This window comes from Leucopleurus acutus (genome assembly GCF_964270905.1).
Source record: "Leucopleurus acutus genome assembly, chromosome: 9".
In the NCBI taxonomy this organism is placed as follows: Eukaryota; Metazoa; Chordata; class Mammalia; order Artiodactyla; family Delphinidae; genus Leucopleurus; species Leucopleurus acutus.
Window position 1 is genome coordinate 94841400 of NC_139144.1, and position 24218 is coordinate 94865617.

Below are 24218 nucleotides of genomic sequence, written 5' to 3' on the forward strand. Positions count from 1 at the left end.
AGCTAACAGGAGCCTTTTAACTCTGGAGCAAAGAGAATGAAACACCTACATAGAATACATAAGTGCATCTCTGTAGTTGAGCACATTTCATCACATCATAATGGTAACCCTGAGGGATTCAGAAAAGGCTCAGCTGAGGGGAGAGCACCCTTTGGTGGGAGGAAGCTGTGTTTGGGAGTCTGACACTCGGTCCCAATCCCAGCAGCCCTAGTCACTAGCCTTGTGACACTGGCCATTGGTTTCCTGAAACTCAATTTTCTCATCTACTAAATGGGGATAATAACGGTTGTCATGAGAATTAAATGTAGGCCCCTGGCCTTTAGCAGGTGCTTATTAAATGTCAGAGCCTTCCCCCCTTTGTCTTCTACTCCATATCAGATGGCAGTGGGTGCTTTGATGTCTTCTTGTTAGATTTCTGTCCAGAAAAATGAAAACATTTTTAAGTATGCTGTTGAAATGGGTAAGTTTCAGTCACCTGGAAAACTTATACACACAGGATATTCTTTAGTCTTCAGTACTGTGTGACTCGTGTATTTCTGAAAAAAGTCTACATTCATTAGAGCACTAAAACACAGTATGCAGCATGCAGTAAGCATTTAATGAATACTTGCTGCAAACTGAACACATGAAAGGGGTGATAATCCAACCAAAAAACAAGCAACTTTTATGTGCATAAAAAGTGCAATCTTGGGACGTCCCTGGTGGCGCAGTGGTTAAGAATCTGCCTGCCAGTGCAGGAGACACGGGTTCAAACCCTGGTCCGGGAAGATCCCACATGCCGCGGAGCAACTAAGCCCATGTGCCACGACTACTGAGCCTGTGTGCCACAACTACTGAAGCCCGTGAGCCTAGAGCCCGCGCTCCGCAACAAGAGAAGCCACCACAATAAGCATGCGCACTGCAACGAACAGTAGCCCACACTCTCCACAACTGGAGAAGGCCCGCGCACACCAACAAAGACCCAACGCAGCCTAAAATAAATAAATTATTTAAAAAAAAAAAGTGCAGTCTTTCCTTGCAATAATTCGTTCTAAACTGAGAAAAAAAAATCTGGAATTGAAAGAGCAGGAACATACTTTTTTTCCTATTCAGTAAATAATCAAGAATGGTTAAGTCTAGGTGCTCTGCACAGCTCAGTACTTTGGGTTTCTCAAGTTTCTCTTTTGACCTGGCTGACACAGACTATTTAACTTCGAGTTAGCAGAAATTCACTTCATTTTCCTGACTCATGAAAGAGATGTATTCAGTAAAATCCGTGCCCTCACAACTCTCACACAGTTTGTGCTGCCCAGACACACATGCACTCACAGTGCCACCAGACACCAGATGTAGGGCAAGAGTGAGGTTCTGTCACCCAGCCCAGCGAGCAACACCCTCCTCTCCACCACAGAGATAACGTGGACTGACCGTGACATCCCAGCCACACTCGGCTTGGAGCTCCGTGGGGTGTCCCCCCCCCACAGGGCAGGACCAAAGGCACATTCTTCCAGTGCAGAACCACCTCCTGTCTCTGGAGACACGTGGGCACACCGTCCTGGTCTACCTGAGTCTCAAAGGGCCACGGACCAGGGTTCAGCGGTCTGGACAAGACTACCGTCACCTGCCAGCCCGATCACTCCTGTACATTCCAGTGCTGTCCAAGGTCACGCGAGAACAGAGAAAGATGGTGAAACGTGAGGGATGGGGGAAGCAGTGTCTGCTTTGAGTTGGTGGAAGGATGCTGATGAGCGGAGGAAGGTGGGGGAGGAGGGCTGGGAGGAGGGCGATGGTCCCATGTCAACCCGGGGCAAGTGCCTGGGAATCACTTATGGGGCGAGATGCTGCCGCGGCCATATTAGAAATTCCCTGCAAAACTGCTGAACGTTGGTACTTTTCTGCCTCAGATGACGGTCACAATATAATGGTGGCGCAGTGGCTGAGAGTCCGCCTGCCGATGCAGGGGACACGAGTTCGTGTCCCGGTCAGGGAGGATCCCACATGCCGTGGAGTGGCTGGGCCCATGAGCCATGGCCGCTGAGCCTGCAGGTCCGGAGCCTGTGCTCCGCAACGGGGGAGAGCACAGCAGTGAGAGGCCCGTGTACCACACACACAAAAAAATTCCCAGGGTCACCCCATTTTAGAAGCCAGCTTCTCCTGGCTAGCTGCTCCTCAACATGCCCTCTTCTGGCCACGACTTCGCCATTTTGTCAAGAAAACAAAATGCCCATCTTCAGCTCAGCACATGGGCTTCCCACACCAACACCATCTCCACGAAAACCCAAGGAAAAAGTAATAAAAGTGACATACAGTTTATGAATATTCACACTGTCTCCCACTGGTGGGCCAGCAGCCACATGTGTTCTAGCATTAGAGGCGGAGGTCCAGGAACAGCGGTCCTTGTCGTCAAAGGGACCAGCACAGTGGGCAGCTCCAGAGCCAAGGGTGAGGCCTAAATATAACTGCACAGCCATCGAGAGGTCAGAAGCCACCTTTCATCACCGGCCAGCTGGGTGGCCTTGGGGGTTCACCACACCACCTCCTGGGGCCACCCCATCCATGAAAGGGGACTGATGATGTCAACCCAGTTACCTGACGTCAGTGCTACCAGGAGGAAAACTTCTGTACGCATGACACAGAAATGGATCTAGCTGAGCATGAGGATGTTAGAAAGTTTTCCAAGGGGGCCAGAGGAAAGCAAAGAACCAGAACAAATCAGAGCTGTTCTACTGGACAATTTACAGGACGGAAAGTTTGTTACAACCAGTACAAACTTCCAAGAGGACAAAGAATGTACACTCAAGAGAAAACCGTAGGGAAGGGAGAAGTACAAAGAGTCACTAAGTATCCCCCATAAAAGATGGTTTGGACAAATCACCCCAAATCATGGGGAAGCATGACTGGGGAATAAAATGGCTGTAAAAATAGAGTTTAATGAAATCTTATCCCACTTAAGACAGCTTAACTTTGAGCACAGCGATTTCTAATTTTCCTTGCTGGATTCTCCTTGCAAGAGGGGTCTACTTCTGATTCATCGTGGCACGCTGCCTGGCTTGTGACAGGTATCCTATAAACGTTTCCTGAATGAAGGGGGAACGAAAAGCTGTAAGTCAAGACTTGGAGAAGAGCAGACACATTATGAATGTTTACAACAGTTCTGGGAGAACTGGCCAGAAGGGGAAAGTGCCTTGCAGACCAGCAGACACCAAGGCAAGGAGCAGGTACCTGGAAAGCCGTCGATAAGATCATGTTTGTGGAACTTTGGTTGGTTTTATGGAGAGTAGGGGGAAAAAAGCAAATAGGTAAATATACATGTGGTAATATGCAAATTCCTTTTCCACCTAAAGGCCTGTGAGAATAAAATCTAATTATCTACGTGGCAATCCAGGGGTGGGGGAGGGTGAAACGCAGAGTCTTTACTGATTAGGGAAGACAGTTAATGTGAAAACAAAACCCAGGTACTTTGTACATCCTCTAAATGGCAGGGCCAAGAAAGGGTGTGACACACAACGGGCACAGATGTAAGGAAGGGCAGAAAGGGCCAGGGGGAGGCAAGCATGAAAGAAAAGTACTTGCGTCTCCCTGGGGTCCACACTCTCCAGGGGACTCTCGGCATTTTCTTCTTCAGAGAGGTTGACATCTCCGCGCATTTCCACGGGCCAGGCCTTGCATGCGTGGATTTCATTTAATCCTCACACTTTTCTAAAACAGTGTTGTTGTCCCAAATGTAGGGATTAGGAAGGTTAAATAAGCTGCCCAGGGACATAGTAAGTTGCAGAACTAGAATTTTATTTCAGGTTTGCCTGCTCTAAACCCAGCAATACCATATACTTTAAGAATACTAAAACTGTCATAAACAAAGGTGTTTTTTTTTTTTTTTAGACCAAGATTAGTCTCCCTTATAAGACAGAGGGAGAGAGCGAGAGCCACCCCCGGCTCACCATCCTCACTGCACCTGCTCTGTAGGTGAGATCGTGTTCCTCAGAACAGCACCAACCTACACTTTTGCACACTTGGTGCCTGGGGCCCTCAAAGAGAGTGAAGATAAAGCTCTTCCTTTTCTTCCCGAGTCAAGGAAAAAAACAAAACAAAACAAAACGTTCTTTAGTGTTTCAGCCTAGTACCAGGAAAGTAGAAATGATCCTAAAAAATCTGCTTTTGTAAGGATTTTAAAATCAGCTCCATAGTTACCGCACAAATACAGTTCTCAAAGCTACTCATATTCAAGCTGGCGTTTTTAACAATGCTGGGTCCCAGGTACAAATAAACCAAAAAGGGCCTAAATTTCAGTTCCCAGTAAAATCGCATCCCACTCCAACTTTTTAGCCTGAAAAAGTTGTTTTTTTCTTTTTAAAAAGTAATTTATTGAGGTGAAATTCACATAACATAAAATTTACCATTCTGTGGTATTTAGTATATTTACAATACTGTGTGACCACTACCTCTGCCCATTTCCAAAACATTTCCATCACTCCAAAGAAAACCCTCTTGCCCTTTCAGCAGTTTCACCCATTCCTCCCCGCTCCCTGCCCTGTCAACCACCAACCTGCATTATGTCTTTACGGGTTTATCTGTCCTGTTCATATAAAAAGAATCACACAACATGAGGCCTCTTCTGCCTGGCTCCTTGCACTGAGCACGGTGTTTTGGATGTACACCCATGTGGCAGGGTTGTCGGAAGTTCCTTCCCCTTCGTAGCTGACTAATATTCCGTCGTAGAGATATACCACATTCATCCACTGCTGGACATCTGGGTGGTTTCCACCTTCGGTTTATTGTGAATAATGCTGCTATGGATGTACAAGTATTTGTCTGAGTGCCTGTTTTTAACTCCTTTGGAGTGGAACTGTGAGCATCATCTGGTAATTTTACATTTAAAAGTTTGAGGAGCCGCCGAACTTTTCCGTAGTGGCTGCACCATTTTACATACCCACCAGGAATGTATGAAGGTTCCTGAAAAAGTTCTTTTAAACATATCTAATTTATGAAAAAAAATTCCTGAAATGATTTTTTATCAATGCTGACCTTTGCAGCTCATGGAAGGCTTAGGGGATTTATGTTACAGCTTTCCTTTAACAGTCCTTGTGAAATCTCTAATCCTCAGCACCCCCTCACCCCCCCCATCAAGTATGGAGAATATGTTAATCACCAGAACGGACACCCAGGACACTTACAATCTAGCTAGTTGCCCAGGACTAACACTCAGGACACAATTACAAAACAAATCTAAGTCCAGAAGTTCCATCGAATGCAAGGAGGCATCAAATACAGATTTTTAAACGCAACAAGAATTTATAGCAGACGAGGGAGAGATGCACGGACAGCAAAGTGGCCAAAGAAAGATGAATAGAGAAATGAAGCCTGAGTAAGACCCTGAAGGACGGGTATAATAAATAAGAAACACAATAACCCCTGGCTTCCATCCAATGGCCGCCTTATGGACTGAGGGGTGCTCTGCGCTGTTACTTCAGGGTAGCCTGGGCAGCAAGCGTCCTGAGAAGGAAACGAAGAGCTGGGATCCTCAACCTGCCTCGCCAGCACAGAGCCCTACCTCATTTCCCAAGGGCGGCAGGGAGCAAATCTCCTGCAGAAGAACGCCCCTCCCACCTGCTAAGAAAGGCGACGTTGTCGTGTTTCGTTAGAAATGTTCAATTTCTGTGGCAAAACAAACCCAGCAATTCTCACGCTGTGCGGGCAAAACTGTAAGTATTTTAAGTGTGGTGAGTCTGGCTTGCTAGATGGAAGGAGGGATCACATGAGTATGTACAAGGTCCCTCCCCGCTTCCCCCGCAGTGCCTGGACACCTCCACCGCTACGACTGCGTGTGCCTTCCTTCCACAGCAAGAAGTTAAATTTCTGTGCGGAGGGACGCTTCATCGAAGCGCAGGTCAGTGTGACACTCGCGCACACCCTGCCGTGCGAGGGCCGGGCAGGGCCTGGAGTGCGGGTCGCTGCGCCCCACGCCCGGGCGCGGTGCTCCGCAGCGCAGAAGCCCGCAGCACTTGAACTTCAGCGAGCTGACAGATCGACTGCTCTCTACCTGGCACTGCCGTTGTCTGCATCCATCCTGTTTATATTTTGGGGGGTAAGCTCTTGGGGCCGAGGCTGACTGGTCCCCGAACGCACCGAGGGGCGAGGTGCGGGGCTGCAGCACGCCCCGGAGGACGCGCGTGCGCACTGTGGCCGCGCGCCTGCCCCATGGGCTCTCCCACCCCAACTCGTTCATTTCCGAGCGGGCGTAGATGCCGTCTGTTTCTTCGAGTCAAGGACACCACCTTTCGCTACCACCGGCACAGGGTGGGAGCAACAAACAAAACAAAGCAGTATGCAAATCCCAGTGTCCATGCGCAACCAAGCACGGACTCCCAACGTGACGGGAAAACGAATCACGGCTCCGCGGCCCCCCCCTCCAGAGGACAGGCCGCCAGTCTGTATGAGGGTGGGGAGGGCAGGAGGGCGGACGGGAGCCTGCTCAGACCAAACACATTCCTGGGCCTGCGTGCGGCCCGGGCCTGTGCACGGGAGCTAGAGGCTGTGCCTCTGCATCTGACGTTGTTCTAGGTGTCTTGGCCCAGGGCCCTCCACCAGGGCAGGAATGGCCTGGACAGAGTGGGACACGCAGGCTGCACTCGTGGGGCTGGTCACTAACACGTGGGTGACCCCCGACAAGACAATGACCGCACAGTGAGACGGGGACAACATCGCTGCCCGAGCTACCCTCGGAGTTATGATAACGGTCACATAAAGTTCCTGGAACACAGAAAATGCGAGTCACCATGGTAACCAAAGGCCCAGGCACATACAAACGGTTAATTCCCCCCTCCGACAGGGTCTGCCCCACTCGGCACTTCTGCTGATTTCTTTGGTGGCTTCGTGTTCCTGAGACTTTCGTCAAATGGGTGTGTTCCTAAGAGATGCTCTTTCCGGAGGAGCTGCGGCACATTCCCCGAAGGTCGGGGTGGGGGGGGACCGCGGTACCCACAGCATCTGCAGTGTCATGCACACAGGTATCTGACATCATCACCCGCTGAAGAGAGCTTGTAAAGTAAAGCAACGAGATGAGGATATGGGTCTTTCTATACAAACCATGACACAATATGAACAGGAAAAGCTGGAAAAAATATTCTAATGGCTCATTTTCAGAAAATCTATCTTCAATCTTACTGTTTCTGTCTGCACCGGCAGAAACCTCATTTGGGTCCGCATGGCCCCAAATTGAGAGCCACACATGAATACATTTCTTGCGGGGGCAGCAAAGCAATTAACTGGCAACCTTCTAAGAACCGAGCTCTCGCTTAACTGTGTCCCCAGAGTCTACGTATGGTGGTGCCTTAGTGCCTGGAGACGTCCCACCACTGCTGTGTCCACCTGGATTAGCGTGGGAGAACCCTGGGGACACAGGTAGAGGAAGAGAAGAAAAAGGAAAAGGCAGAATAGAAGGGAAAGGCTGGGCATGGTTAGAAATAGTAACCTATTTACAGTCTCCGCTATGCCCAAGGCTCGGAGGGGCTACGTGAGGCTAAGTACAGCGGGGCGAACTCACATAGACCTTCAAGGTGCCCACGGCCCTGGTGTGTTACGTCACTGGCCCAGCTAAGGAGATGGCACGTCAGGGAGGTTAGGAGATTCACCTGAGTCACATGGTTGGTGGGACACTGAGACCCGGGTCTCTGTCTCTGCGTCACCTCCCTCGACGACGCCAGTGGTGGCTGGTCATTTCAGGTCACTGTAAAGTGGGTTGATAACATCAGCCCTGGTTCCTTCACAGGGTCTAAGAGCCAGACTCTGGCCCCAGGAAGTACATAACATGCCAGATTATACAACGTCCGAATGTCTCCGGAGGAAGAACCCATTTCTGGCTGTGGCACATCTGGCACTGGGGCTCCGCCACAGGAGCCGGACAGGGCTGGGTTCTGGGGCCTGGGTGCAGCGGCAGGCAGGGGAGGCATCCTGGGAACACTGTGGGCTCACACGGGTGCTGAGCGTGAGGCTGGGGCCTTGGAACAGGACTCCGAATTCCGGGCTGGGAACTGGGATGTGGGAGCCAGAGCAGGCAACAGAGGAGGCAACATGGAATCAAGGAGGGAGCTGGAGGGAGAAGGGGCTGTCTTCCGAGAAGGAAAAGGGCATGTGGAAGAGCAAGGAAGGAGGCCCCAGTTCTCCTCGGAACTAATGTAGAGAGCAGCCTGGGTGGCATCACGGGGCACGGGAAACAGGGGTGGGGTGGCCAAGAGCTCAGATCTGCAAACGCACGGACCTCATTGCCAGGAGGGTCACAGAAAACCCCCGTCTTCAACCGGCCGCTCTGAGCTGCAGAGGACACCATGCAACGACATTTACATGCTGCGGGCTCGTTTCTTCCAAGGAAACAAGTGAAAAGTTCCTGTCAGTGGGGAGGGAACGGAAGGAACGTGGCTCTGTGCCCAGCATGTGGCCTTGGGTCACGGCCCAGTTACTGGGGTGCGTGGCCCAGGCGGTGCTCTTGGGAACTGGCCTCATCACGCCTGGGATCACCGCTGGGGACAGGAGCCCCTCTCCAAGGCCCATCACTCAGAATGCAGACAACAGAACCCACTGCATTCAAGATGGCACGCAGGTGGCCTCTCTTTCGAGGGGATAAAAGACCTTTCCTACAAAACCAGCCACTTCTCTGTAATAAGCATGAATGTCCCCACAGATGAGAGGCCTGCCGTTGGGAAAAGCTGGTTTTAGGAAAGCTATTTTATCGAAAACGATGTTGTTTCACACCTGGGTTTGCTGGCCATGGCCAGGATAATGTAAGAGCCAAGGGCAGGGCGCTGTAGGCAAGTTCCACAAAGACTTCATCTTCCTCCTGGACTCTGGCATTTCAGGGGTAACAGTCCCTCACTTCTCTGTTTCTAGCAGTCACTGTCCTTCACTTTTAGAGGGCAAGTCCATGACCTATACATGAAACGGCAGATGTAAAGTAAAGAAACTGTGGGAGAGAAATGCTTCCGTCATCAACAGCTGTTTATTCCCCAGAGTTGTTTTCATAGTTCCCTGGCCCAGCAGTTTCCAGAAATGATTGTTTCCCTGCTGGCCATCCTGTTACAGGATGAACAAAGGTATCTCTTTTACCCAAACACAACACAACAAAAACAGGAAGAAAAACTAGGCAAGATAAAGTTGAAGGGTTTAATATTACCGACAGTTTCTTCGAGATCTTTAAGGGTAAAGAGATTCTAAATTTTCACTTGGAATTTTTAAATTTTCGGATGTAAGTTCTATGAGTTTTAGCCTGTTACCACCACGACAGTCAGGACACAGAGCAGTGCCATCTCCCGAAGACCTCCCGGCCGCTCGTCGGGGTGAATGTTCACCTTTCACAGTGAGAACATCTGACTCTCAGTGCCAGAGCTATCTCTGTTCTGGGGGTTCACATTTAGTTTATTTTTATTTGCCAATATAAGTTCTAATTTACAAAGAGAAGAGGAACAGAAAGCCTTCACTGGTGGTCAGTGGATGACAAAGAGGCGGCACCAACAGTTGATCCCTCATGTTCTGGCCAAACAACTTTGAGTTTTATAGTCAATAATGACATAAATAAGGTTGTGACTGGAGAGTACACTTCCCCAGTCACACGAAGCAGGATCAGAAGGGGCTCCAAGTATGGGGAACCCTAGGGACCAGCCTACCTGCTGCCACTGAACTCGCACACCCACACTCTCCCCACGGAGCAACATACATCACATATACAATACACACTAACATATATGCCACACATACAAGGCACACACCCCACGTGTACAACACACACACCCCAACACACACAGCCAACACAACCCCCCCCAGACACCAACACATCTCACATATACAACACACACTAACACACATTCACACACCCAACACACACACCACACGTATAGTACATACCAACACACATTCATACACACGCACACACATGCACGCACACCTTCAGGGAGTCCGTGAGCAGAGTCCTGCCCGTCACTCCAGTCTTGGCTCCTGGATCCTTCTGATGTCGGCGGAGACGGACAGTGGATATGGGAAGCACGGCAGGTGGCAAATGCGATGTAACCTCCTGAGGCTTCCCGTGCCCGCTCCCCACTGCCGTGAGGCTTGTGTGCCCAGCCCAAGCGCAGGATTCATAGCTTCACCGCAGGTACACGAGCAGCGGCAGGAGAGTGCCGGGCCCGTGCCCTCCAGTCAAGAATGCTGCACCCGTGTCTCCCTCCTGACTCAGGGGAAGAGATGTTGTTCCTCTCTTCAAACGCTAACCCCTTCCCCATCGCACTGGACACTGTCCCTTCCTGACACCAGAGGAAACCCACCAAACGTACTCCGTTAGCGCCTACTGCATGTGAAGTACGTGCTGCGCCTCCACGTGTCCACGGAGACGAAAAAGAAACGACACGTGATCCCAAGGAGCTCGGGAATACTGGGGATGTCGACAGCCTACAATGATACCAGGCCAAGTAAAATAAATGCTAAGCCAGAGGCACACACACCGGGAAGGGGGCCCAGGGGAGAGCGTGATGGTTACTTAGAGCAGAGGCGAGGTGCACACAGGTGAGCACACACCACAGCCATCTCGTTTAGTCCTTAGAACAACCTCACGAACTGCTGTCATACTTCCCTCATAAGAGAAAGAACAATGAGCCTCAGAGAGGTTTGGGAACTTGCCTGAGGTCACACAGCTATAAAGCAGATCTCTGCCAATAGAGTGATGACGATAAGAATAATGATAATGATGATAACAGTAGTGGCAGTAAAAGTAATATAGCAGCAAACATGGGCTGAGTGCTTGCCCCGTGCCAGGAACACGCTGAGTCATGTGTCAGGAACTTTATCCTCTGCGGGAGATCTTTGCTCATTCAGTTCCTACGTATGAAGACAAAGTTCCGGGGCACACGGCTAGCATGTCCGTAACATCTCAGAAACAGAAAAGCAGGTAAGGGGTTAGCGGCCCAGAGGACAGGGCTGTCTCCACACGTGCAAGGTTCCCTAGTCAGGTCTTGCTGGGCTCGGCCCTTTCTTCATACTGGGAAGTCATTTCTAATTTTCTGTCAAGGTGTAATGGGACATGACAGATTGTTGGCTGATTTCAGGGAACTAACCTGTTAAAAGCTGAGTCAGCTGTCTTCAGGTTTTAAATTGAAATCTCACAGGTTGACGGAACGAACATTTTTGGTGAGATGTCTGCTCCCCAGAAGGCTGATAAAGGGGGCCCGTATGATCCAGGGTTTGGAGATGCTGGATGCCATGGGCCTGAGGTTTAGGGCAACAGTGAAAGGACTGTAGGAAGGACTACAAGAAGCTGGGCACGTGGGTGCTTCTGCTGTGACAGTGTGAGTTGAGCTATAAACATGAGGCCACTGATACCATCCATCCATCCACCCATCCATCCATCCATCCATCCATCCATCCATCCATCCGTTCATCCGTTCATCCGTTCATCCATTCATTTGGCCAGTTAGTCACTCGCTCATTCAACAAAGGCGCCTTGGGGAACACACAACAGCTACACGCACCAGCAGAGAGAACGTGGCAGACAGTAACCCGCCTCCACATCGCCCCACGGTTCTGACAAACTCAGGCTTCAGGCACCTCCCCCTGCTCAGGTGTCTCCTCTCTCAGACACAGCCTCCATCTCCCACCTCTAGTGGGCAGGCTGGCCAGATAAAAAAGGAGAGTGCGGTGGAGGCAAGATTTTTTTTTTTTTTAGCGTTTCATTCAGATCTCCCAACTCTCCCCAAAACCAAAATGTGGAGTTCAACTCTGAATTCTTAGACTGCAATACTTAAACTTGCCTACAAAGGCATTTCCCCTGTATTCCCTTTCCATTTAAAAATGGCACACAGGGGCTTCCCTGGTGGCGCAGTGGTTGGGAGTCCGCCTGCCGATGAAGGGCACATGGGTTCGTGCCCCGATCCGGGAAGATCCCACATGCCGCGGAGCGGCTGGGCCCATGAGCCATGGCCGCTGAGCCTGCGCGTCTGGAGCCTGTGCTCCGCAACGGGAGAGGCCACAACACTGAGAGGACCGCGTACCGCAAAAAAAAAAAAAAAAAAAAAAAAAAAGGCACACAGGTCATCGGTGGGGAGGACAGAGCGGATCCCCGAACACAGGGCTGGTGCTCACACTTTGGGTCCTTCTGGGCTCATGTCACGTTCCCGCTGATCTTGGCCACAGTCACGTGGTCTGTTCTGCTTCGCAGTCTCCCCTGAGTCTCCTCAAACCCACCCAGTCCTCGAACAAGCTCGGCCCAAACAAAGGCACAGGAGAGTCAATACCCTTGAGGGCCCTCGGTCTCAAAGGGCCCAGAGCCCCAGCCTCCCCCGTCCTGGGGCACAGTCCCTGAGGCCTACAGCAGGAGCCACCCCCTAACTCCTCCCGGTATTCCCCCACCCCATTCCCTTCCTCCTGCTTCCTGAGGTTTTCTCCCAAACAGACATGCTGCACCCAAGCCCTGCCTCTGCCTCTGCTTTGGGGACACCTCACCTACGACAACTGCTTCTACAATGTCACCATCTCCATCTCTTTCCAGGAACGAGGGCCACAGCCCAGTACTCATCACCAAGAGCCCTGCTCCTCCACCTGGCTTTAAGACCCGGGGAGCCAGAGGCCGATGGTGCCAAGGACGAAAGGGAACGCTGGGCTCGAGCTGCCCTGGCGAGGCTGTGGCTGGGCGCTCCCTCCTCCTCTGGGGAGCTGGTGAGGCGGTGGGGAAAGGCTGGCCCGATCTGTCCCAGCTGTGATGCAGAGACCCGCAGCCAGGGGAGGCCAAGGGCAGTGGGGAGGGGGCCCCTTCACTGGGGAGGGCACTCAGGACTCGGAACATATAATACAAGCGGCCCAGGGAGACTGGGCAAAGCGATTCAAAGGCAACATGCTCTGCCTTCTTGGCTTAAGGAGAGATGTCTACACCGGGGTAGACGAGGACAGCGGAGCCTGGCACGCCCACTGCTGGCTCCCCAGGGACAGCTCATTCCATGACAGATTCGGGGGCAGAGCTGCATAGCTGAGGGCACTCCTACTCGTTTCTTGAAACCCCAGCACAAAGCACAGTGTCTGGCACATCTTCGGAATTCAAAAAATGACTTGTTCGATGCATAAGTGAAGATTATAGCTCCAAACCCAGCTGTGGCTACAGGGAGAGTTCAGTAGCTACTAAGCAGTAAGTGCTCCGTCGACTGCAAATTATGCAAAAAGTCACGTGTGTTCATGTCTCCTCTGTCCACCTGCTTCCCCTCCCAACCACCCACCTGGCAGTTCACCAGTCCACCCAGTAACCCCTCCTGTCGCACGCACCCATGATTTTTGGATCTTCACTGTCACCACCATTGAGGCGTAAGGGGTTGGACCACAAGGACCACAAGGAATCTAACAACTGGGCCCCACGGCGGGGCTCTCAGCCACCCAGGTAAAAGGGCAAGAGCCCCGTGCCAGGTTGCCCACGGCACCCCACTTCTCCCATTTTGACAGGTCAGGTGGCAACCCCCTCTGTGGGGCAACCGACGCTGGGATCCAAGCCACCTCTGGCAACAGTTCTTAAAGGAAAAAACAATAATTTAAAAAATGTAAATAAATAACTAAAGCAGGAAGAAACTCCTGGAGGTGATGGATCCCTTTAAGGCATAAACTGTGGGGATGGCTTTACCTCCAAACTCACCAAGCTGTACACATTAAACACGTACAGCTTTCTGTATGCCAATCAAACCTCAACACAGTGGCTTTAGAAAAAGAATTCACCCTAGAGCTTGCTCAAATCTGTCATCTGGCTCCACCCCGCAGAGAGCCTGTTCCTTAGATTTCTTTTGCAACCCAGGAATCTCCATTTTTAACAAGCACCTGGGTGATACTTCGGCAGGAGGGTCCTTGGATCACCCTTTGAAAACAACTGGTTTATACCTTGAGCTCAAGAGTGGTTCCAGCCCTCCTGTCCTCAGGTCTGGGGACATGTAGATGGCAATTCTGCAGCAAGGCAGAAAACTGGGCCAAGTTTCTGGGGCATCAACACTGCTTCTGCACCTGGGCCCTTGCTCTGGGGTCACTCTGGTTGGTTCATGTGGTCTGTGAATGTACATGGTTTTTCAATGTCTTTGAACTTGTGTGTGTGTCCTTGCATGCATACGCATGTCTGTTGCGTGTGTCTCCCTCCATGTGGCAGGCATCTATGTACATCAGCATCTTTGCTACAGCTGAGCATTAGCTTCTGTCACCAAGGTGCCTGCAAGCACACCTAGCTGTGCGTATGTCATGCATGGGCTTATATTGTGTTATCTGTGTTTATTCGCGTGACTGTGCACGTGCGTGTGTGTAGGCGGGACTGGAACACCAGGGCAGAGATACACTCAAATACACAGAGAGGTTCTCCCTTTAATTATTTCATACTTAAAAAAAAAAAATTCGATTTCAAATTATTTCACCACACAACTCAAGGTCCTAGAGACAAGTAAGGGAAAACTAAAGATAACCTAATAGCCCAGATAACTTATTGATTACTTCTCCTCAGAAAAGACACTGCAACTCTAAAAGCTTTTACATATTTATAACCACCTCCCTCATCTGGGTGAATGAGACTGTCAGTGGGTTGAATATTTCACTCAATATTCTCAAGGGTAAACTAGAAGCCTTTCCTGTTGTATCTACTAGTAATAAAACACAAATTAACTTAAAAAGCTAATGCCTGCAATGCAGATGCTTTCAGAGCTCTTCTTTTCAATCAAACCTAACTTCTAGTCAGGAATCTGCACAAGCTATGCAATTTTCGAAACTATGACTTTATTAAGTTATGCCCCCCCCCCTTTTTTTTTTGCGGTACACGGGCCTCTCACTGTTGTGGCCTCTCCCGTTGCGGAGCACAGGCTCCGGACGCGCAGGCTCAGCGGCCATGGGTCACCTGCCCAGCCGCTCTGCGGCATGTGGGATCCTCCCGGACGGGGGCACGAACCCGTGTCCCCTGCATCGGCAGGCGGACTCTCAGCCACTGGGCCACCAGGGAAGCCCTATGCCCCTTTTTTGAAGCGACTTAGCGAAAGTTATTTTGGAAGATGCCGTGTTCCCTGCTGATGGGGAGATGATGGAGGGTCCCCAGTTTGAGCCAATGAGGCCAAGGTCAGCCCACAGGAGAGAACACTGTCCCCTGGCCATGGACTGAGCACAGGCCCCGGTCATAATGAGATCCAGATGCGGGGCTGTGGATGCCTCACAGTTGACATTCTACCAATATACTGACTCAGTGGAACACAGTCAGCTGGGGATGGACAGGGCCAGGACTGGAGCTAAGGTCTCTTAACTCTCCTTCCAGAGGCTATTACTTGATACCAGTGGTGGGACTTGAAACCCGGTTCTGGAGGCCAGAGCTTCACAACTGTGCCTTAGGGAAAGCAAAGTCCATAAACAAAAGACAGCAAAACAAACAAACGAACAAAACCTATTCCCTCTTAGCCAACTCTGCAATCACAGTACCAGAATTTAAAAGCATTAAAAGTGTTCACATTTATACTGGCTACTGACGGGGGATGGGGAGGGGATCCCCATTATAATCTAGGGCCTCTTCCCTTTATTTATGAATAACTACTATTGTCTCCTAGCCTCTGGGTGCTCCCCAACTTTTTGCCCCCATTTCAATTGATTAACTTCACTAATATCCTTAACTTCACTGAATTACTCCTTTGTTAAGTCCAAGCCCCTCAAGCCTCCATCAAAATTCTCCACGGTCAGGCCTCCCTCACCTAACCCTTACTTGCCAGCCCAAGCCTTCAACTCCTTGCAAGTGTCACTGTCATCCCCCCTCCCCCCATCTTCCCTTATTAATTCCAATCTCCATGCCTCTCAGGCTCCTCCCACCCCCATCTCACATTTCCTTTAAAATGGACCTCAAGAGTACTTCAATACAGCTTGTTCTCTAAAAACCCTCCCTATTGAGGGAGGGAGACACAAGGGGGAAGAGATATGGGAACATATGTATATGTATAACTGATTCACCTTGTTATAAAGCAGAAACTAACACACCATTGTAAAGCAATTATACTCCAATAAAGATGTAAAAAAAATAAAAAATATAATAAAAACCCTCCCTATTAACCCATCTCGCAAAATCTTTCACTGGCTTTGAATCTCTTTAACTGGTTTTTCTCATCACGGGTTCCCTAGAGTCTCAATGAATATCTGCTGAGTGATCAAACATTTGTAATATCAAAGTATCAGAAATACACTCTAGGCAATTTGTGTCTCTTAATCTCCTCAGAGAAACCATAAACTCCTCCAGATTAGACATCTTGCACCTTATCTCCTACCCAACAGTACATCGCAGGACACACAGTAGGCACCCAATGAATGTTTGATGAATTGAACTGGATTAAAATTTATCTCCCCCTCACCTAAAACCACCATGGAATCAATTTGAAGACAGTGTCTGAAACCAAAAGAACCAGACAAAAAAGGTTACATTATTCTGAAAGAGTAGGTTACTGGCCTTTTCTTCATGTCCTAAATTTTTATGCACGCCCCACCCTTTTTCTTTGGTCCTGGTAATGGTCTTAAGTGTTTCAAATTAAGTCTAGACAAGAGTATTTTGAATAACCAGAGCAGAAACAAAAAAATCCACACATTTTAATCTCTATCTCCTGCCTGAATGGCATGGCTTTTCGTTTGTTTTTCCTGAGTAGAGCTTAATATTTAGTCTTGTTTTCAGTTTGCTGGTCACACTGACAGCGGAAATACCCCAGCATCAATTTATCGCTTGCTCCAAAAAACTAACTGGCTTCAATGTAGAATCAAATGCAGTAGTCCCCCTTAATCACAGTCAGCCGCGATCCAAAAATATTAAGTGAAAAATTCCAGAAACAAACCATTCTTAAGTTTTAAACTGCCTGCTGTTCTGAGGAGCGTGATAAAGTCTCACAAAGTCCCGTTCTATCCCACGCAGGACGGGACTCTTCCCTTTGGCCGACACGCCCTGCCCATTTGTCTCCTAGTAGCCCGCTCGGTGATCAGACCGACTGTGGCATCGTGGTGCTTGTGTTCGAGTAGCCCTTATTTTACTTAATAATGGCCCCAACTGGCAAGAACACTGATGCTGGCAATTCAGATACTCCAAAGAGAAGCCTGGAAAGTGCTTCCTTTAAGTGAAAAGGTGAAAGTCCTCCATTTAATAAGGAAAGAAAAAGAAAGTATGCTGAGGTTGCTAAGATCTACGGTAAGAATGAATCTTCTATCCGTTAAATTGTGAAGAAGGAAAAAATAAATTCATGCTAGTTTTGCTGTCGCACCTCAAACTGCAAGTTACGGCCACAGTGTGTGATAGGGCTTGGTTAAGATGGAAAAGGCACTGAATCTGTACAATAAGATATTCTGAGAGAGACACCACATTCACATAACTTTTATTACAGTATACTGTTGTAACTGTTCTATTGTATTATTAGTTACCAATGTTAATCTCTTACTGTGTCTAATTTGTAAATTTCCTATGCATATGGGAAAAAACACAGTGTACATAGGGTTTGGTGCTATCGTCAATTTCAGGGACATCCACTGGGGGTCTTGGAACGTAACCTGGAGGATAAGGCAGGGCTGCTGTAGGGAAACGGCAGGGACTTCCAAGGTACGTTCACAGAAGTGCACAGGATCTGCTTCAGTTCCATCCCTTAGGGTGTGAACTCTTCAAAGGAGACACCATTAAGGACCCCTTTCTCTCTCAGTGGGCCTCCAACCACCTGCACAAGCTCACCTCTGATTCCCCGTGGCGAGTCTTGGGGTGTGTGCAGGGCGAGGACTTTCTCCAGGGACACCCTTCTGGAGACCGGGGTGCAGTGGGTCTGGGGCAGGGCCGTGGCGGTAGTATGTTCTTAACACGCTCTCCAAGTGATTCTTATGCACAATAAAGCCTGTGACCAGCGTGGTTGGATGGTTTAACTAGGTAACTGACCTTCAAGCTGGAAGGTCAGGTTGGAAGGGGCTACCCACGCAGCAGGGTTAAACAAAGAAAAAAGCAGCCTGTTTCCTGAAAAACAAATGGTCAGGCTTGCTTCACAGGATACCTACGGCAATATGCCCCGGCCTCGACCAAGCACGCGCCTAATAGCCGGGGGAAACCGTTTGCTCCCCGAGACACACCTACTTTTCCAGGTACACCCCCCCACCCCAGCCCCACGAGGACAGGAACATCTCTTTATATCAGACTGTTTCCATATCACTAGGCGGGAACGACGGTGGGCTGAGACATTGAATACTGTCCACTTAAAAACAGGGCAGGACGTTAAATGTCCTCCTCTTTGAAAGTGAGGTCGCCAGGGGATGATGGCCCAGCTCAGATACAGGGGGCCCGGGGGACCCAGGCCCTGTCGAAGGCTGGGTCCACAGGGTGATGACTCCTCTACTCCAGGTGGCTCAAACACAGCGTCTCTCACGACGACGCAGCTCAAACACAGAGTCTCTCACGACGCAGCTCAAACACAGCGTCTCTCACAACGCAGCTGAAAACGCTGACCTTCTCAGATAACAACGGACCACTGAGGAGCCTTCTCCACCCACCTCCTCTCCCCTGTAAGAGGCAACACAATCAGGAAACTCGACTGGACCAATGTGGCCGGGAGCTGGCTGTCCCACAGCAAGGATTGATGCCGACCGGGCTGGAGGCTCTCCTCAAACCCTCAAACTGCTGGGTGTGGTAGCAAACTACTCCGGGTTCAGACGAGCCCCGGGGGAGGAACAGGACGCTGTGACCAATTTAGAGACGAAGCATCACTTCAGGCAGAAACACTGGGCTGGTTTCATGTTGACTGTGCCCTTAAAAGCAGAGTTGGGCACAGGGGGGCCACCAGGAGGACCCGAAGGACTCTCGCCTTTTTTGGTCAAAGCGACCACAGGAGGAAGAGGTCCTGCTCAGAAATTTATGCAACAGTCACATGAGGTCTAAAGAAAGGGGTCACATCACAACCAGAGGGAGGGCCTTCCAAGGCAAATGGGGGCACCGGGGCTGCAAGTGGAAGACGGAGAGGGGGGCTAAGGAGAGCCCTGGACTCTCGGCACACGAGCCTTCCATACCCGGTGGAGCAGTTTCTCCTGCCGCCCAGAGCTCCTGCGCTGGGGTCCCCGGTCCCCGGGCACCGGGGCCGACACGAAAGCACAGGAAGCCTGGAGAGTCTGTCTGCTGCGAGAGGGGTGCCACACGTCACGTGGGCACAGGAAGGTGAGAACACGAGCGAGGCCAAGAGTCCCAAAGTCACCTTACCCAGTGCATCAAGTTTGGCTATAAGTATGCATTGCCTTTTTTTTTTTTTTTGCGGTACGCGGGTCTCTCACTGTTGTGGCCTCTCCCGTTGCGGAGCACAGGCTCCGGACGCGCAGGTTCAGTGGCCATGGCTCACGGGCCCAGCCGCTCCGCGGCATGTGGGATCTTCCCGGACCAGGGCACGAACCTGTGTCCCCTGCATCGGCAGGTGGACTCTCAACCGCTGCGCCACCAGGGAAGCCCCTGCATTGCCTTTTAAAAAGAATTTTCCTTTTTACAAGTTGCTCGGCTCAAGTTTTAGAAAACATGAATAAAGCCGGTATCGTCCATTAAATGGCATCAAGTTAACAAAATAATAGAAGCCCAAGCAGCCTTGACTTTGCTGCAGTTCACCCTAAATTCAGGCCAAGACCTAGGATAGAGCGGCCTGGCCTGCTGAACTGGCACCCCCAAGTGTAGAGTGACAACGGCGGCGGGGAGCTGGCCAAGGCACTGGTTATCCCTCGGATGGGCTGGTGACCCCAGATGGTACCACCCACAGCTTGCGTTCAGAGAAGGGCACTTTGTAGAGAGCACGCCTGTTGTTCCAGCCCCTGGCCTGCGTCCTCCTTCACCCTCTCCCGGGGGTCTGCAGGGCCTGCTCCCTCCACCTTCAGGCCCAGGCTCCCCTTCCTCGGTGGCCACAGCCCTGGGCTCACAGCCTCCCCGTCTGCCTGGCTCTGGGGCTGCGGGCCTGACAGCAGACCGCAGGTGTCTAAGAAGCTGGTGAGCGGAGAGGAACCGGGTGAGAAGTACAGATCCAGCCCTCCCGGAGCCCAGCAGGGACGCAGATGCGAGGCCCCTCCCTGGATGCTCAGGGCAGGCGGGTGGGGGGAGGACAGCACGGGTGGAGGGGCCTAGAGACGTGTGTAATTCGGGACTGAGATGAGGGAGGTGAGGGGGCAGTGTGGACGTGTGGCCTGTGGCCACAGACCTCCCAGGGGAAGGGGTACGAGGTCAAGGACAGAGACCCACGGGCTGAGGGCCGGGCGAGGGCACCTGTGACAAAGCTGGCCGGCTGGAGGGGTGAGCAAATCGGCAAACAAGGTGTGGGGGGGACGGGTGTGCCTCAGAACGTGTGACGGGCCAACTGTGCTGACGCGGCTCGAGCACAATCCCCGCCCTTCTCCGTGGCCGGGAAGGAGGTGTGGGGAAAGCACGTGCTCACTCGGGGGTCGGGCCAGCAGGGCTCGGTCACGGAGGAGCCGTGGGATCCTGGGTCTACTGCCCACATGTCAACCTCTTAAATGTGTTGTCAGCCCCATCTTCTCATGGGAGTTTTAGTTTCGTATCTCGCCAACTTCCATTTTCACCAGACCGTTCAACATGCCCTCAGACACAGCCCATCGCCATCTCCCCAGAACAGACTCACTCGCTTCCCATTTCCATCCAAGCCCTGTGCACTGACCACACGCCAGATACGGAGCCAAGAACCCAGCTGCGTCCCGGCTCCGCCATCCAACAGCCCCAACACGGCTGCTGCCCGGACTCGCCCAGGTTATGGGTCAGGAACGAAGGGGTTAGAGAAACGAGGCAACCAGCCCAGTCGCACAGCTCAGCGAGTGGAGGGTTGAGGCTTTCCTGACCCCAGAGCCAGTGCTCTCATCTGGGTCCCACCAGAGCCGCGATTCCTAACCCTGGCTGCGCACTGGGAGCCCCAGGAGAGCTGTGACAAACACCCACACAGGACGCCACCCCCAGAGATGTCGATGACTCAGTTTGCGGGGACTGGGACCTAAATCAGGTTATTTTCTAAAGCCCGCTCCACCCACCAGTGCTTCTGACGTGGAGCCAGGGTGGGAAGCAGTACGCCACAGACTTCTACAAGTTGCTCGGCTCAAGTTTTAGAAAACATGAATAAAGCCGGTATCGTCCATTAAACGGCATCAAGTTAACAAAATAATAAAAGCCCAAGCAGCCTTGACTTTGCTGCAGTTCACCCTAAATTCAGGCCAAGACCTAGGATGGAGCGGCCTGGCCTGCTGAACTGGCACCCCCAAGTGTAGAGTGACAACGGCGGCGGGGAGCTGGCCAAGGCACTGGCTATCCCTCGGATGGGCCTTGCCTCTGCCCTCCTGGCTGTGTCCCGGTCCCCAGCGCTGTGCCTGGCTCATGTTAGAAGTGAAATAAATCCTTGTTGAACGAGTGAAGGAATGAAAGCGTCACACTTTCCCACCAAGAGTGCTACAATCCTTCATCTTCCTGAGCCCAAAGTTCTCCCACCACCGGAGCACGCTGACTGGTCCCTAGGCTACAGACCGCCCCTCCTCCCATCCCCTTCCCACACGGGCGCAGAGTCATCTTCTCAGAGCATCACTTTCATCCTATCACCCACCCTCTGTCGTCCAAATGTGTCGGCACTTGCTCCACGTTTATGGACACAGTTGCAACCCCTTCACCTGGTATCTAAGACCCCACCATCCTGGTCCCAACCTGTCCCTGCAATCAGATTTTCCACCACCCACGGATCCTCTGCTCTGCCAGGCAGGCGTCCTCCCGGTCTGCAGTGCGAGTCTTGCGCATTCTTGCCAGAGGGATCATAATGCGTGTCTCTCTCGCTCCTTCACCCATGTCTGGATTCCACCCGTCCGTGACAACCTGACTCCCCGACCATGCCTTTGCTCTTTGCCCACAGCCCCCAGGAATCCCTCCCAACTCTGAACCTCTACGCCAAGAATCTTACTCGGCTCCATTCTTACGTGGCTTCTAATCATCATTTCAATGTGCACATGTCCTAATTTCCCGACTAAATCGTGATCACTCGAGGGCAGCAATCTTACCTCCCAGGCAGTGACCAACACTGCACGTGCTCTGTGAATGCCGCTGGGCATTCCGCATCTCCTGTCTCGGGGCGAACGGCCTTACCTGTAATACCTGGACTGCAAGTAGGTGGAGCACACAGCCTTGGACACGTGACTGGCTGAACCAAAGTCGATGACCTTGACTCTGTACGGTTGTCTAGATGGATCCACCAGCATGATGTTTTCTGGTTTGAGGTCCGCATGGATAAGACCCAGGCTTTTTAGCTTCATCAGGGCTGTGGCAACCTGCTGGAGGACCGGGCGAATGTATTTGAGGGGCAAGGGGCTGAACTTGTTCTGCTTCAGAAAGTCATAGAGGTTCTGCTCCAGCATCTCAAAGACCAAGCACGTGTGATTCTTGTGCTGGAAGCACTCGTAGGCACGGACGAAGTTGAAGTCGTCGGCGCTCTCTGTGCTCAGGCGGGCCAGGATGCTCACTTCGATCTGACCTTGGCGGGCGTATGACGGGTGGTTCTTCAGGATCTTGATGGCCACAATCTCATTGGTGCCCCGTTTCCAGCACTTGACCACTTGCCCAAACGTCCCTCGGCCCAGGAACTCTAAGACCTCGTAAGTGTTGGTCATGGAGCACAGCACCTCATGCTGGACCAGCTGATAATCCCCCTCGCTGTTGGAGCCACTGTTTTTGGAAGTGGCAGTCGAGGTGGTGGCAGTGGCTACAGTGGCCCCACTCGCGTTATTCGGAATCATGGGTGGATGCTCTTCGATGATCTGCACGCTGCTCGTGTTCTCGATCTCCTCACTCTTCCGCTTGAGTCCGCATTTTTGGTAGGTATCAAGAAGGCTCACAGTGCTGCGACGCATGAGGTTGTGCGGTCCGCCGAGGACTGGCCCGGTGACGGAAGTGCTACCTGCTGATGTCACGACGATGTGCCCGGTGCTTCCTGGGAAGATGATGGTCTGCTCGTACGGTAGGCTGGGGTTTGGGATGGGCAGGGAGGCGCTGACGGTCGTGGCGGCTGGCTGGGATGGTGGCGCGTTCTTGTTCTGGCCATACACTTTGCTGTGGGAGCCGTACCCGGTCATGTCCCAGTTGGAACTCGGCTCTACTTTCAGTTTCTTCACGCTACAGAAGGCACTTGATTGAAGGGTGTGAGGGGAGAAAACTTGCACGTGTGAGGCCATACCTGTGAGAAAGAGAAAGGCGAAAAGAAATACCTTAGTCACCCTTACACGAATGAACGCGACAGAGCCACTGCAGTTCGGACCGGCAGCATGGGTCCTAGAGTATACTGTCTTCTCACTTCGAAACAACGTCGGAAAAGTGAATCTATTCCACCCAGAAGCACCGGCTCGTCACTCAGTCTGTGGGCTCCAGGGGTTACAGTGTTCTGCCCGCCACCATCAGGAAGGTGGGAGACTTGCAGGGTGGGAATACATTCAAGACTCAGAAACACAATTACAATACCAGAACTTAGTTCATTATGTCATTTTTTTAAAATAAATATTGTTTGTGATAGAAACAAATTCTTCCTCAGTTCTCACTGGGCTGCAATCCTATTAAAACTGAAGACTGTATCAGGTGGCCCAGCTGTCACATACTTAGTTGTCTCACGTGGCCAGCTCCTCTCTGTCACAGGCCCTAAGACTGTCCGGCTTACTCATGTGAGGAAACAGCTTCCATACAGGTCCGATCACAGAGCCACTCGTGATCTGCTGGCTTCTGGATGAACCATAATGACCCCCTGGCATCTCAGTCACCTTAAATGATTCTGTAGGGTTGAATCGACCAGCAGTTGGTCTGATGTTTTCATTTAGATAGTCTGAAATCATTTTATCAGCTTTGTTTTGGAGGGGAGGAGTGGGCAGCACAATTCATGGGCTCTGTTCACTCAGCGCTCCTGCTAAATTTATCTATCAATAAATTTATCTAGAAAGTAATACTATTTCATATCAAAACCTCACCCACAATTTAGATAACCTCAGAAATCTGTAAGACCATAACTCTGGAACGGCTGTACAATTTATAATTATGGTGATAGTGGAAACAAACAAAAATTCATAAAAATTAATTAAGGAGAAGTAACAAGGTGATGAGGAAGGATAAGACCTTACAGGTAAAAGCAGAAACACTGCCCATCTTCTAAGCTGCAGTTGAGAAACATTTCCTATAACAGCATAAGGAAAGTGGGGTTTCGATCAAGCACCGTTGGTGTTTAGCGATC

At 51.1% G+C, this 24218-nt stretch overlaps 1 protein-coding gene across 2 annotated transcripts in view; it reads right to left on the bottom strand.

Annotated features, from left to right (window-relative positions):
* The window catches only part of HIPK2 (homeodomain interacting protein kinase 2), a 188055-nt gene that overhangs the window by 100323 nt on the left and 63514 nt on the right, over positions 1 to 24218 (bottom strand). For both annotated transcript variants that reach the window (XM_082846982.1, XM_082846981.1), the window contains exon 2: positions 22097 to 23180. In XM_082846982.1, coding sequence (XP_082703108.1) covers positions 22097 to 23180 — 1084 coding nt within the window. The remainder of the gene's footprint in view (positions 1 to 22096; positions 23181 to 24218) is intronic.